This window comes from Myxocyprinus asiaticus, chromosome 40 (assembly GCF_019703515.2).
Source record: "Myxocyprinus asiaticus isolate MX2 ecotype Aquarium Trade chromosome 40, UBuf_Myxa_2, whole genome shotgun sequence".
In the NCBI taxonomy this organism is placed as follows: domain Eukaryota; kingdom Metazoa; phylum Chordata; class Actinopteri; order Cypriniformes; family Catostomidae; genus Myxocyprinus; species Myxocyprinus asiaticus.
This window is the reverse complement of record NC_059383.1, coordinates 18,669,572-18,686,213: the sequence shown is the minus strand read 5'-3', so window position 1 is coordinate 18,686,213 and position 16,642 is coordinate 18,669,572. Positions and strand designations below refer to the sequence as shown.

General features: G+C 37.2%; 1 protein-coding gene and 1 pseudogene across 1 annotated transcript; one reads left to right on the top strand and one right to left on the bottom strand.

Annotated features, from left to right (window-relative positions):
• Window positions 1-8,439: 8,439 nt before the first annotated feature.
• On the bottom strand, window positions 8,440-15,911 carry LOC127430483 (adenylosuccinate synthetase isozyme 2-like). The gene is made up of 13 exons (XM_051680287.1): window positions 15,651-15,911; window positions 15,405-15,507; window positions 15,056-15,124; window positions 14,841-14,891; window positions 14,650-14,716; window positions 12,180-12,287; window positions 11,994-12,075; window positions 11,769-11,895; window positions 10,209-10,363; window positions 9,963-10,087; window positions 9,727-9,824; window positions 9,485-9,634; window positions 8,440-9,302 (listed from the first exon to the last, which is right to left on the bottom strand). The coding sequence occupies exons 1-13, from the start codon at window positions 15,873-15,875 to the stop codon at window positions 9,250-9,252; spliced, it is 1,413 nt and encodes a 470-aa protein (XP_051536247.1). The 5' UTR covers window positions 15,876-15,911; the 3' UTR covers window positions 8,440-9,249.
• LOC127430538 (CAAX prenyl protease 2-like) overlaps window positions 15,874-16,642 on the top strand; it is a 22,108-nt pseudogene continuing 21,339 nt past the window's right edge.

Sequence of the window (16,642 nt, the reverse complement as noted above, 5' to 3'; positions counted from 1 at the left end):
TGATGTGACTTGGACACCTCACCTCTCCAGGCTACCTTGAAGGACCTACCTGAGAGATATGACTTAAACCAGTCAAGCACAGTTCCTGTGATGCCCAGAGTAGAGAGGGTGGACAGTAGGATCTGATGGTTGACTGTGTCAAATGTCCAGTAGAATTAGGACGGATGATCTGGATCCAGCTCTCATCTGTCTCAGCGACTCAGTGGAATATCCACATTTGAAGCCTGACTGGTTGTCATCCAGCAGCTTGTTCTGTGAGAGATAGGCAGATATCTGATTGAAAACTGCCCTTTCAAGTGTTTTCGCCATGAATGGGATAAGAGAGACTGGTCTGTAGTGTTAAGTGCAGGTTTTTTAAGCAGCTGGATTACTCAAGCCTGACTAAATGTAGTGGGAAAATGTAAGTAGAGATGTGTTAATTATGTGTGTGAGTGCAGGTAGGATGGATGGAGAGATGGCTGCAGTTGATCTTAAAGTCAGAACTTTATAAGAGAAAATACTGTGCAGTCTCACCTGCACTGACAATGACTGTGTTAAATAAATGGCAGGTCAACATTCTCTCAATAATCACTCTGTGTTCCATCTTGACGAACTGCTTCAACTGTGATTTTGTTGAAAATGAGAGAAAGAACAAATTTTAAAACAAAACTCAATCAGTTATGTATAATTCACAAAAAAAGCATACTCTCTCAGGGCCACACACACTGAAGTTTAATCAAGCAGTAGTGTCCACAATGCTGCAGAGGCACACAGGTGGGCCAAACATCTTTGGGTATCAGGGAATTCATGCCACACATTGACTAAAGCCATCCAAGCTGTTATTAGCGTCAGGACCAAAAGCCAGTGTCTCTATGGGCCAGGGGTGTGTCACATGGCTGGTAAATGCAGCCAAAATGGGACTTCACAATTTAAATCTTTTAGACAGCGCAATGGTGGCGGTGTGTGGTATCCATCACTCTGATGTAGTTTCAACATTTCTTAATTTCAGGTTGAAGATGTAATACATCATTCATTGTTGTCAAAAACTGTTCAAAAGGAAAATGTGCAATGATAATTATGTTGTTAATAAAGGTATATCCAATTTGATTCCACTGAATTGTATTTACAAATGGGGCGGATTATGACTAGCAAGGGCCCTGGGGCCAATTTTCTTTTAGGGCCCCCCCCCGGTCCAATTATCTTTTAAAGTTGAGATCTACGCAATCTATTTTCATTGATTTAAGTCTCATTTAATACTTGTTCTGTTATTTATAGTCAGATTAATTCAAACACACAGCACGGATGTGGTAAAGAAACTACTCAACCAAAACATGTTCTCTGAACAGCCACCGTTCTTAAAGAGACAGTACCATTTTAACATTTATTATACATCATGTAAACTCAATGTAAATACTACAAATTATGCATACAAAATGCATATATTTAAAGGGGCCACAATAAATGATGTCATATTTAACTTCAAACACTTTAAATATTGATGAATATAACAAATATAGTAGGTTCCTAGAGTATCTATGCAAGGGTTTAGTGAAATTTGGTAAAGAGTTCAGGCAGTTCTGTTGTGAAACAGGAGATGTTAAACAGGTGAGGCAATCGTGTCATAGTATATAGGGAGCCTCCAAAAACAGCCTAGTCCTTCAAGAGCAAGGATCATTAGAGACTTGTCAATTTGCCATAAGATGCTTTAGCAAATAATCCAGCACTTTGAGAACAATGTTCCCCAAAGACAGATTGGAAGTATTTTGGGCATTTCACCCTCTACAGTGCATAATATAGTTAAAAGATTCAAAGAATCTGGTCAAATCTCGATGCGTAAAGGGCAAGACGAAAACCATTTCTGAATGCACGTGATCTCTGATCCCTCAGACGTCACTGTCTTAAAAAACAGCATTCATCTGTCATGAACATGGGCTTGGGATAACTTTAGTAAACCTTTGTTAGTCAACACCACTCACCGCTGAATCCACAGATGCAAGTTAAGACATTACTATGCAAAGCAGAAGCCCTACATCAACACTGTCCAGAAGCGCTGCAAACTTCTCTGGGCTCGGTGGAACAGTGGAACTGTGTTTTTTGGTCCGAAGAGTCCACATTTGAAAAAGTTTTTGAAAAACAAAGCTGTCGTGTTACCCGGGCCAAAGAGGAAAAGGGCCATCCAAGCTGTTATTAGCGTCAGGTCCAAAAGCCAGTGTCTCTATGGGCCAGGGGTGTGTCAGTGCCCATGGCATTGTGAGAACACCATGAATGCAGACAGATATATATACTGCCATCTAGCACCGTCTTTTCCAGGGACGTCCCTGCAATTTCCAGCAGGACAACTTCGAACCACATACTGCCCGGATTACAAGTGCATGGCTGCGTAAAAAGAGATTATGGGTGCTAGATTGGCCTGCCTGCATTCCTGACCTGTCTTCAATTGAGAATGTGCAGCGCATTATGAAGCACACCATACGACAACGAAGCGTTGTGCAGCTAAAAACCGACATAATGGATGATTGTTGGAAAATTCCACTTTCTAAACTTAACAAATTTGTGTCTTCAGTGCCCAAATGCTTAAATGTTATTAGAAGAAATGGTGATATTTCACAGTGGTAAACACTCAACTGTCCCAACTTTTAGCGTGTTGCAATCATTGATTTTAAATTACAGTACATTTTCAAAAAACAATAAAATTCACAAGGAAAAACATAATATAATGTGTAGTTGTAGTGCTTTCAATATAGCAAAGGGTGAATATAATTTACAAATCACTCCTTTTTGTTTTTATTAGCATTTTTCATACTGTCCCAACTTTTTCAGAATTAAAACTAATTTAAACTTTCAGACAAGGTTTTGTCAGACCAACATTATAGTTTGTCTCAACAAACTTTACAAATCTAGTTTAATCAGTACTTTTGAACCACACAAAGTAAAACATAAATATTTTCTTTTTCCTAACCACCTAAGCCAAGTTGTTTTTTTTTTGTTTTTTTTGTAATATATGGCAAACATGCAGTTATAGCAATGAACACAATAAATGTTTTTGTTAGACAGCCCTTTTATACAAAGAGTAAAGCTTAACCATAAAACTCCTAACATACGAAATAATAGTCAGAAAATTATAATTTTTAAACCTTTTTTTTCTATAAAATAATTAAATTCTTAGCACACGTTGCTTGAATTCAATAAATACTAATGAAATATCAGTAACAATATAAACGTTATTGTTAATTTTACTTTATACAAATCAGCAAAGATTTCACATAAAAAAATTGAGTGCATCAAAATATGGAGGTAGCTATTTTGGAAATTATGTTAAAAGGTCTTCTACTTCCAGAAGAGTATGGAAACTTTCACCAGGAGACAGCAGACATCTCATACACATCGTAATGATGTAGAGGCTTTAGAAAGTCATGTTTCAAATATGATACGTGTGGCGGTATAAGAGCTGCTCAAAAAATCTAATTAGAAACAGGAAGGCAAAAGGGTCCTATAAGAGGGCTGGGGGCCCTCATAGTCCCTGGGGGCCCCAGGACCCTGTTGAGGGTGCTTTGCAGAGTTGGGGTACTCGAACTCGAGTCCAATTTTGAACGAACTCAGACTTGTCACGCACTCGGGTGAATTTGTACTTGGACTTGACATGGACTTAGACATTTTAGACTGAAAATCAAGTGTAACATGAAAAGAAAGATGAAAAAACTGCAAAAAATTAAGATAAGAAATTAATTACGCCTGTAATTTTTCGGCACCACCCCGGCAGGCAGCAGTGGCATCTTCTTATGCTTGCAGACAAAACACACACATCACACACTGGATCGCAATGCGTGTCTAGGACAATGTCTTCAAAGTCAGCAATAATTTGCTTTTCTTATGAAAATCATAAAGAATTTATTTGCAAGACATCTGGTAAAAAGAAGCACTCTGCGGATTGCAAATTTTGCAAATCAACTCTTACTGAAGTGTCTGGCACGACTTCAAATTTCTACCGACATGTTCAAAGAAAACATAAAGAAAGGTAAGTTGCTTATTATAAACTTTAATACCAACTTAAATCCAAATAACATTATTAGGGCTGGGTGATATGATATATATCGGCTTTCAGTATGCACACACTTAAAGCGCGTGGACAGAAATGAGGCCGCTTCATCGTGCATCATCAGTAATGAATTATCTAATGGCTTACGCTTGGACGGTCAAATAAATTCACACACATCATGTCAAAATGCAAGTCTGGCCGAGTATTCATGTAAACACAGTCGGTTATGTCTTAAGTGAATGTAAATGTAAATAGTTGGGAAAGAATCGTCAATATAGTATATTGCACCTGTGCATTAGGTCTTAAAGTGACAGCAGTCCAAGTGCTGCTGTAATGTTAATCAAACAACAAAAGACAAAGAGAAAACCACTCACTCACTCACTCTACTGATTAATTTTAGTAAATGTAATAAGAATAACTGTATATGTCATACAGTCAATTCTGTTTTTTTACAATTAATTGCTTTATTCAATTTCTGTAGTATTTCTTCTTACTTGAATACTTCTAATAGACCTACTTGAGAAAACGTTTCGTTATGGTGAAATAAGATTTTCGTATCGCCCACCCCTAAACATTAGCATTTGGTGATTCCAGTCTTGAATCTTTCTTAAAATGTTAAATGTAATTCTTAATGTGGTGAATATCATAAACCCTGTTGATTGGGACTTTTTTTTTTTTTTCATTTTAGTAAGGAAATTAACATATCACCACAGAAATGCAGTGACTGTAAATGTAGTCCTTTTAGATTTAAAATGTGATGTGCTCTAATGTAATGTAATTATTTACATTCAATTACGTAATGTGCTCTGAATTGCAATAACTAGTTAAGTAGCTTATACAAAACTTTGGAAATGTTTTTGGCACATTAGATTTGTTTTACATTTTCCTTCTGTTTTTGAATCAGTAAGAATTGCTAAAATCTTCATTTTTTTTGTCCCAGAATAAGAGAGTACCAAAGACAGCAGCAACCAGCAGATGCTGCACAGCCCAGCATAGCAGGATTTGCAAGACCAGAATTGGCAAAACAAGCAGTGCAACTTTATGATGCAAATTCTCCAAGACAACAAGAAATTCATAATGCCATCATTAAGGATCTGCTCATTGGCTGCACTTTACCTCTGTCAGTTGTTGAAAATCAGCATTTCAGGCATTTCTTGAAAGTAATGGACAACTAATACACTCCTATTGCAAGAAAAACAATCACTGAATAACACATTCCTTTGTTGGTTGATCAGGTTAAGGATTCAATTAAAAGAAAGCTCCAGACCCAATCATCTCTGTCCATAACAGTTGACATATGGTCTGATCGAACCATGCGGTCCTTCTTCGGTGTTACAGTCCATGGATTAAACCAAAAGGAAAATCAGCTGGAGTCCTTTCTTTTAGACTGTAGGAGGTTTTGTGACAGACACAGTGGAGACAACATAGCCAGGGCATTTGATGAGATCATTGATGAATATAACATAGCAAGTCAGGTACATTATTACTGATAATGCAGCCAATATGAAGTGTGCGTTCAAAGTCAAGCTACCACAAGAAGAGCAGCACAGTGATGGCAGTGATGCAGAAGATGGAAACTTAGATGATGAGAGTCTTTGGGAGGATGTGACCTGGGAAGATGAGACTATCCTGGTGAGAACAAGACAAAGGTTGTCATGTTTTGCACATTCTCTGCAATTAGTTTTGTATGATGGAATGAAAGAAGCCAAGGGCTTTTCTTCAGCACTTGCCAAAATGTCAAAATTCACCTCATTACTTCACAGTAGTACTCAGTTTAAAGAGCGATTTGAGGCTGAATTTGGGACAGATAGATCAATTCCTACAGCTACATCCACACGCTGGAACAGTACTTTCAAGCAGATACAGGCCCTTACAGCACTTGACCATAGGGCTCTAACACAAATTTGCATTTCAGACTTTCAACATGTTCTTTTTTCAGTTTGTGAATGGAATCAACTGATGGATTTAGGTTCTGTTCTCTTTCTTTTTGCGGAAGCAACAGACCTTACAGAGGGTGAGAAAATGTTCACTATTAGTATGGTGGTCCCCACTCTACTGGACTTAAACACTCATCTGCTCCAAATATCAGAGTCAAGAAGTCATTGCTGGCCATTAGCCACAGCCCTTCAGCAATCACTTTTAAAGAGATTCTCTGGGATCTTTGTGAGAACCAAAATGGTTGAGCAAAATGGGAAAGAGGACCAGTTCAACCATAATGTCTATTTCTTGGCTACAATGCTTGATCCTCAGTTTGGCCTTAACTGGGTTGATCTAGATGTAGCCAACGGTAAGAATCCAGATTCGGTGAAGAAATTCAGAGAGGATCTGAAAAGATCACTTATAGGTAATGCATTTTATTCGCTTTAATAACCTAACAATTATTTGTCTGCATTTTATTCTGAAACAATTTTCTTATTTGTCCACCATATACGCTGTATATTGCAGAGCACAAAAATATGCAGTAGGCGTACAATAATGGTCCTTAGGTCCCTAAATCCAAATAATGCATTTTAACGTGTTTGTGCATTTTTCATATTTTTCAGATACTTTGACTGCAGAGGTTGAGGCCACAGCAGATGGAGACATGCTGCATTCTGAAGTTAACAGTGATGCTGAAGCAACCACAGATTCTCCTCCTGGCAAATGCCCACCACTTCTAGCTCGCTATCAAGCCCACAAGCACCTAAGCCACTCAGCTAAGGATGCATGCATTTCAGCTCAGATACATAAGTACTTTGATGCCATTCAAGACACAGACACAAATACAGCACTTTAATTTTGGTCTACAAACAGGGAGAGATTCCCGCAGCTCCACTCTCTGGCAGTAAAAGTTTTGTCTATACCAGCATTCTCTGCACCAGTAGAGCGTGTCTTTAGCAAAGGTGGCCTCATCATGAGACCACATCGTGCACACTTTACTCATAAAATGGTCAAAGCGCTTGTATTTTTGAAAAGCAATATGGCCCTGGTTTAGTGCTTGACTGTGTTCTACAGTACATTGCATTTTCAGTGTTGGTTACAGCTCATGTTACAAGATCAGAGCTGTGTTCAGAAATGAGTTTGTTGTCATTCATAGACAGATTAAGCACAGTAATAAGGACTGAAGCTCATTGTTATGACTAGCTGATAGATTTAACTCTACTCTGATTACTCTCTCATCCTATATAAATGTGAGGGAGAGGCATTAAATAATTGAAATGTCAGCTTGAACTGGAGGACACAATATAGTGTGATACAATAACAGGTTAATTTGTTTTTTCATACACTTGTAATATAAAATTTCTGCATATACCTCTATATCCCTTCTTTTTTTTAAACCATTTTTTTAATAGGAAACTAGTTGAGGTTCTGTTGACAAAATAAAAAATATTAAATGGCAATGGCAAGATGTAATAGTGGTATTTTATGTTACATTTTTATATTGCCATTGGTTTAATGGGTTGAAAGGTTAAAATATTAATGGAAGGTTAAAATTTACAATAGCGATTTCAAATATTTTTTCAATTTAATTACTTTCTGGACTCAGGCGGACTCGACTTGGACGTTAAGAACTTGTACTTGAGTCCAACTCAGCCCCTTTTGGACTCAGACTCGATTGATTAACGACTTGGTCTTGACTCAAACTCGACAAAGGTGGACTCAGACCCCAACACTAATGCTTTGTATAAGCTCTGATGCCCACATATTTAAGCATATATAAACATTTGTTTTTAAGGTTGATGTTACTCGAGACCTTGCAGCCCAGGGTCCCACCGGGCCCCTGGTAGTCAAGGGCCCCTGAGCACTGCCTGGTCCGTAATTCACCTATGCTTACAGATACTGAACAATACTAATAGACACTAATGGCTTAATTTCCTGATGGAATAATTACTCACCATATACTTGTGACTGTTATTGCAAAGTATTTAAAAAGAATTACATGAAACTTGAAATTACAAAAACTTGCAAACCTGTGATCATTTACATTCATGGTAACATTTTACAAGTTTCAATTTGATGACATTAATCCATTAGGTATCATAAACTAACAATGAACAATAAGTTTTTTTGTTTTTGTGTTTTGTGTTTTTTTTTTTTTACAGTATTTCTTAATCTCTGTCAATGTTTGTAAAAATACAATTGTTCATTGTTTGTTCATAGTGCATCAACTAATATTAACATATACTTTTGATTTTAAAAAACGTATTAGAATTCACATGGAAATTAACTTGAACCAGGATTAATAAATGCTGCAAAAGTATTGTTCATTGTAAATTCATGTTAACTAATGTTGTCAAATTGAACCATATTGTAAAGCGCTACCACATTCATTTAAAAGACTGAGCAGAACAGGTTCCTCAGTTAATACAGATTCAGTAAACATCTCCTGTTCATACCACTTTTCATGTTAAGGAGAACACTTCACCATTCACTTAAAGCCACAATCAGTAGCAAAGTTTTGCAGTTTATTGTTAAAAAAACCCAGCAGCAAATGAGTTTGAACCCCAGGTAAATTGCGATGTATATTTGTACATACATCGGTGTCCTTCCTTTTTTTTTTTTTTTTTTTTTAAAGAACTCTGACCGAGTGAACTATCACTGACAGAAGGTTAACAATGCCTTTTTTTCCCTTTCATTATCACAAAGTCTTGTGTGAAGGTCCTTTTTGGTGTTTAAACCATGTCAAACCATTCTCAAAAGTATTCAAAAACAAAATTAAAAAGACAAAACGAGATTCGCTTATTCCACAGTCAACACACTTCATTACGTAAAAAATTAACAGCGCACTACATGACACCTTAAAAATCAGTTTGGTTTTAACCACCTAATAGCAATTAATCTAGTATTTTGCTCAATGCAAAAGGTGCAAAATTTCATTTGAAGAGATATTATAAAAACATGACATGCTTCTCTCTGAAGCTCAACTATTCATTACATTTTTGACAAAGGCTTCAGCCTACTACTACTGATTAATAGGTATGTTCTGAGCAGTTCTGGGAAGCGCTTTGGAAAAAATACATACGAGTCCAGAAATTATGATTGCAGGGAAGCAAGGTCAGGTTTATCCAAACCCAACCTCTAGACACATTGCTGGTGTTCACTTTGAGTGGGACATTCTATGGATTCTAAACCCACGGTCAGTCTTAAACTCAGCGCTGATGCATATATAAAAAAAGTTCTGGTTCCCCAATTGTCATGATGTCAGACATCCTGGCAGACCATCAAATGAAGTTCATGTTTTCAAATTCTTCTCGTCAGAACAGCTTTATCATGCTTTCTCTTGACTTGCCAATTCCCACCCACTTCACTGAAAAGAGAAAATATTTTTTAATGCTCATTCTGCCACTGCCAATCGTGCAAGTAGGTTATTTTTCTTAGATCATTACATTTGTTAGACAGTATTAGTATGCGCTCTACATTCTGGCTTCCCAAGGGGTGAACAATGTCAACATCAAACTTAAAAGCTTTACACGTTATGTGCATTCTTACCTGGCAACTGTAGGAAATTCTCAATAAAGCGAATGTAAGCCTGTGCCTGAGTTGGCAGTTCATCAAAACTGTGCACTCCCTCAGTGCTACAACCCCAGCCAGGTAATGTCTCATAGGTCACTTGAACCTTGGTCAACACATCCATGTTAGCTGAAATACACAATGATAATTAAAAAAAATTGTATCACTGATTTATGTGAAACTGACAAATCTGAAAAAAATTTACAGAACAGTTAACTGACCAGGAAAACTGGGAAGAGGCTTTCCATCAACAGTGTAGGCAATGCCAACCTTTATTTCTGGCAATGTGTCAAGAATGTCCAATTTGGTCAGTGCAATGCTGAGAGAATCAGAAGAAAACGGTATTGTTACTTTCCATGTAATCAGTGAATAAAAAAATACATTTGCTAATAAAAATGTGCAGAGGTCTCATGTAGCTTATATACACAACAGAAAGCTATGGGTGTCAGATACTCACGCTGTGAAACCATTAATCATGTGGGCGTAGCGAACCAAAACCAGGTCCAGCCATCCACAGCGACGCCGCCTGCCTGTCGTGACACCGAATTCCCTCCCTCTGCTCTGCAGCAGGTTCCCGACATCCTAGAATTTATCAGAACAAAAATTAAGCACAATGCAGTTAAGACAGTATGTGATAAATATTGCTAAATTAACTTTTAACATAATTATCTATTCACTCAAACTCTTACCAACACACACTCACATTATCTTGCTCAGTGGGGAATGCTCCCACTCCGACCCTAGTGGTGTAGGCCTTCACCACTCCATACACTCGTCCAACATGAGATGGGGGGACACCAAGGCCTGTGCAGACACCTCCAACGGTGCAATTTGACGAAGTCACAAAGGGGTAGGTCCCTGAAAGTGAAGGACATTGTTTTTTATTTCAAGCAGATGTCAAGCATTTATATGATTTGCATGGTCAAATAAAATTTTCACTATTTTCAATCTGAAAATTCTGTGGCCACACTTTTAAAATGTACGATCAGATTTTATCCCAGATATAATGGATTTGATCCTGTTAAAAGTGAGGAACAAAACGAGATTTATAAAAGGCAGAAACTGACGTGAAAATATTTTTATGCATACGTCAACTGACAAACATGCAATACCAATGTTTTTTGTGCTCATGCTCCAGTGTACCAGTGCATGCTGACTTAAGATTTTTTTGTGATGCAAATATGAATAGTAAGTGACTGAGTGAATTTATTAATGAGCATTTTAACCTGAACAAGAATATTTAGATAAGAATGTGGTCCTATTTTGAACATGTATGCGTAATATAAATACTTTATTTTGGATATCCGAGGTAACAGAATATTTATTTACGTATAGTCCTATCTACAAATTTCCATAATCAATTAATTTGATACCTACGAGATAACAGGCAAGCGTAATATATGCATACATGTCAAGCACATTTGTGGAGCAAGGAGGAAGAAATATTATAGTTTAGAGCTCTTAAAAAAAAAAAAGCACCATCAATATATAGATGGGTGAGCACAGTCTCATTTTAAACATTAAATTGTTTTCAGCAATTCACCCTTCAGCCTTTTGTCTGCACAAAAAAAAATATGACTAAAATCATAAAATGCAGAGTAATTAATGGCAAGAGAAAAGTGAAAAGTGGGAAAAGAATGTGCAAGTAGTTAATATACAGAACACGATAGTAGACTGAATATTTCATTACATGTAAAAGAGCAATTAAACCTCTTTTGGAATTAAGGTGTGGCAAGAATATGGACATTAGATAACTAATTTACAGTAAACCCGTTTAATTAATGGATTTATTATTGACAATGAAAACTAAAAACTGATGTGTTTTTGAAAAGGCTGCATGACATGGGCAGAAACCAATAGATGCACTCACTTATTTAGAAAACCTTCCCAAGTGCACAAGAACATTCTTTACGAATGAATGGATGAACGAATGAATAACTTGTGCATGCGCTTTATTTGTATTCTGTCTCACCATATCAGGATATTTGTGAGCTTCCTGTAAGCAGAGTCCATGCACTTGTTCACGTGCGATTGAATTTAAGATTAATTGAGATTTTTGAAGTGGGATGCATATAGGAAATTTCTTTGTGCATCCAGACATTATATAAATTGTTTGTAGGAACCTTAAAGAAATTGTCGGATGCTCTCATTTAAGATTATTCTAAGAACATCTTTCTAAATGAAGCCCATGGAGTCCCCTGCCCACCTAATGTGGAGAACCAGTGGATCATCCTGTTTAACCACACCAAATTTCCATTCATACCAAAATCAATATCCAGTAAGGCAGCATTGGCTCCTTCCACCAGAATCTTTTTGCTTGGCCCAGTGAGGGCTTTGTGCATGAAATAAACTCCATCAGTTACTAATGGTCGTAACCTTTCAGCATAACCCTGTGGATTAAATGGGGGATATTATTCAACACATTTATGGTCTAAAAGTTTTGCAAATCACTTTGACAGTTGCCACTACTATAAACATATCTATTCACCTTCAGCTGCTCAAGTTCAGCATCAACATCGATGTTAAGTTTGGGGTATGTGGTCTGAAAATGACCAGCCAGCACCCGAAACCTGTGGATAGATTTACTTAGATTGCTATGTGATGTTCTCTTTGTTAACTATTTAATCATATACAGTTTAAGGAAATGTTTTGCTTTAATGACTTGTAAACTCACTTTTCCTCAAAGATTGAGAAGTCAGAGACCAGATCACACACTCTTAGTCCATTCCGTGCAGCTTTGGAGGAATATGCAGGGCCAATGCCCTTCTTAGTGGTGCCCAAACTGTAAAACAAATGAGGATGAACTCAATCTGGGAGCAAGTCTTCTGGAAAGGTTTTTTTTAGTGCTGGGAAATTTAATGCAATGCAATTAATGAAGTATAATTTTTTTCTTTTACTTTCTGAAACTTCACTAATGTTTTTTCCCCACTTCCTGTGGCTAAAATTGGCATATATAAATTTCCAGGAGGTACATGCTCGACTTGACTGCACATCCTAGCACAGAAACTAATTGTGTGGAGCAGTGCACTCTTATCCATTAAGCATGTCCCGGGCATAATAAACACGGGAGCAGATTTACTGTACAGAGAAAGGAGACTAAACCCACAAGTGGTGAACCAGGTGTGGGAGAGATATGGGGAAGCTGTCATATCATTTTGCATCTCCCGAAAACGCTCATTCAAGTGTTAAAAGCAAAAGCACGCAAGAGAGACCCAGCGTGTGCGAGATAGAGACTAAGGACCTCAATGTTCAGTAAGCTACAGCCAGTTATACTAGTAGAGACTGAATGATAGTGAGAAAATGGCAACACTTTACAATAATGTTCCAATTGTTAACATGAACTAACAAAGAACAATACTAAAGCATTGATTAATCTTAATGTAAACTTCAGCATATACTGAGTTTTAAAATCTAAAGTTGTATTAGTTAGCATTAGTTAATGCACTATGAACTAACATCAACTAACAATGAACAATTCTATTTTTATTAACCAACATTAACAAAAGATTATTATGTAATAAATATATTGTTCACTGTTAGTTCATGATACCTAATGCATTAACTAATGTTAATGAATGGAACCTTATTGTAAAGTGTTACCGAGAAAATAATAGTTTTGAGATTTTAAACTAAAGCAAATTAAACTTCTTTAAACTCTCTGATTCCCTGTACACGTGGAGCTCGCCGGAATAACAGGAGTACCGCATGAGCATAAACGCTTGTAAAAAGAGTGATTTTTACCTTGTGAAAGTGTGTGATTGTGTATTTATCCACCCGAGGCTTACCGTAGAAACCATATGTCCATATGCAGCTTTCCGTGTGTAAAGAAATTGCATTCAATAAAAACACACTGTTGTGCCTCCTTCTGATTTCATCAAGTCATGTGGCCATATTAGGATGTGAATCAGCATTTGAGATGATTTGCAGCTGAGTGCGAAAATTTACATCAGCTTGATGTGTCGTCAGTTCTTCAGACTTGAAGCAGTGCATGTTGGTTCGAAATTCTGTCCAACTTGAGACGGCATGCCATCAAAGGACCATGAGAATGGTTCAAGAACAATGGTGTGTTTCAAGAGCTGAGTTCGCAATGGCATACTACACATTTTACTATTACTACTTATATGTTAATTTATGGCAGAAATAGTATGCCATTACCAAGGTGTTTATTTAAACCTCCAGTTCCACTGAACTAACAAATCGGTGTTCATATAACAGTACATGATGTTTATTTCATGTTCATCATAATGATAAAATGTTTATTCATAAAAGCAAGTAAACCGCAAGGTGCATATTAAAATAATAAAAAGAAAAGGCATGCCATGAACATTTTAAGCAGCAAATAACCTTTTCAAATGAATAAGGTTTCTGGTAATTACATGTAAAATTCAAGCATCTGTCTATTTGAATTCGACTTCTTCTGCAATTAAGAAATCAAACATCATATGATCTTCCGTGACTGATGTAGGTTCAGTACACGATAGTAAGTGCCAAAGTGTCCGGCTTGATGGCTCTCTTTTCTACTCCTCCCCCAACTGCAACCGGCAAGCCGCAGTTCAAATCGAACACACCCAACTCATTTTTCAATTATGCCTGATGTGCTTTTTCAATTTTTGGAGCCATTAACACAGCAGGGAGTCCTGGCAGTCAAGTCCTGATAAATGACCTCCTGCTTCATCTCCCTTTGCCTGGCTGGCAATTATGTTAGTGAAGCTCACACCTGAATATCACTGGAAAAATTGGCTAGTGTGGTGCCACCTTAAGTTTTTCTTGCCAATTAAGCATGACAGGAATTTTATCTGTTAAAAAAGATTTTGCCTAAATTTTAATTACAGAATGTCAACTGATTTTATTGCATGTATACATCTGCTTGTATCAAAGATTTATACCTGTAAAATGTGTCTAATTACCTCTATCTGCAAAATAAACTGAAGATTTTAACGCATACATATTTAAATAATTAAATTATGACTAACCAATATCTTGCAAGTTTTTGAAGACAAATTATAAATCAAACATATTTATGCTTATTTTATAATGTTTGTTGTAATTGTTATTAATCATAAAAAAGTGCAGTTAATTTATTAAAACTTCTTAATCCTATCACAGCACTAATATTTTTTGATAGCAAGAGATGGAGAACTCACTTCTTCCCTGCCTGCTCCTGTCTGAGCTGCTCCTGTATCCCATCAACTGCCTGATGGAAGTTGAACACTACAAGGAAAAATACAAAAACTGTAATAAGAACATAGATAAAAATGTCTTGGTATTTTCTTTGCTGGACAAAGGCCATTTATTGTCAGAGTCATGGCCTGATGAAGTCAAAACAGATCTATACCAATATGTGCCCGGTCGGATATCTTCAGTCGTTCTTCCCATCCTTGAAGTCCTAAAATAAACAAGAAGTAGTCTTTATTAAAAAGTTAACACAAAAATAGTCAATCTGACAAAGCTGAAAATGTATAGTTATGAGCAGTAAATTCATCAAGCAAAATATACCACAATGACATAGTGCATAAACTAACTTATTTACACCCTATACACATCATTTACCATTGCCTTTCTGCAAGTTCTTCTCAGCCTCCTCAAACAGCCCTGGCAGGTGTATCACAACACCATTTCCTGTGGGAAAGAGTAAGGAGGGACCTTAGCAAACAAACAGCAGGTCAACAAAACAACAGATCATTGTTTCATGCAAAACAATGAAATGAGATCAGTACAAAGAGACAACAATGGACCACTTGAGCTGACGTGTTCAGAGGATGCACTCAACAATGCTACTTTCAGTTTGAGGAAATCTGAGGTGGAAATGTACATGCATACTAAAAAAGGAACCAGAGTTAGATAAACTAGAGGGCAGTAATGCAACATGTTATTCATAATAAGTTCAAACAAAACATACCAATGAAAGAAATGGCCTTTTTGTTGAGAACGCCACTCGGCAGCAAGTGAAAATCATATTCCACCAAGTCGACCACCACTGTGTGTCCCGCGTTATTTCCTCCCTGACAACAAAAAGTTGTTATTAACACTAGCACGTGCGTAAGAATCAGAAGTTGGTTTTAGAAGTATAAAGCATACAGCATAAAGTATGAAAAATTTCATGAACAAACAATGACTCGGACGAATTGAGAGGACGGTCCCCCACCTGGCATCTGCAAACAATGTCGGCGTCCATAGCCAAGAGGTCGACCACTTTCCCCTTCCCCTCATCTCCCCACTGAGCGCCCAGCACTACCGTCACTTTATTCTGAGGCTCCCGCGGAATCCGCAGAGATTCCACCCCTCCGCTTTCCCGGGAACGCTTGAGCGCGGGCTCGCCATTCAGGGAGGCGGTTTCCTGACCGTTAGACATAGTGCTGTCCGCAGCCATGCCGAAAGTGTTTAAAGAACAGTGTGAAAGCGGATACGGTACTCCAACAGGCCGCCAACACTATTATCTTTCAAAATACAAGTCCTGTGGACAAACTGTAACAAAAGAGATGGTTGGATTTGCCCACACGATCGTGAAAACTGGCCATAATGGACATGCGCGTGCTTGAAAGAAAATATAAAAAAAAATGCAGAAGATAAAAGTGAGGGAGTGAGCCACGTTATATGGATGCAACGAATTTTAAGTTAAATTCTAATTTGTGTCTTACCTAGTTTTGAAATTCGCGGCTTTCCATGCTTATAACTGCTGACTTCACAGCATGCCGATTTTGGCGGGTACATTCTGAGGCAAAATTATTCACTCTAGCGCCATCTTTGATTTTTAATGGGAATGACAACAAGGCTGTGAGGGAGAGACTTACCATCATCTCTTCAATGGCACGAACGGTATAAAGCTGTATAAAGCTGCTAGATAGGGTTGCCACTTTTGAAATTTTAAAATAAGGGACACTTAAATGCGGGGGTTGGGCACGGCTCCTAATCACATCCTCCACAGTTTTAGCAATAAATGGGTTAGGAGTTAATATGCGTTATTAATAAAAATGTTATACCCTTTCTTATATGCTGAAATTAGAACTTTCCTGACCCCTGACTTATAAAAGATTTTTATTTTTTTATATATATATATATATATATATATATATATATATATATATATATATATATATATATATATATATATATATATGTGTTAACAATATAGGTATT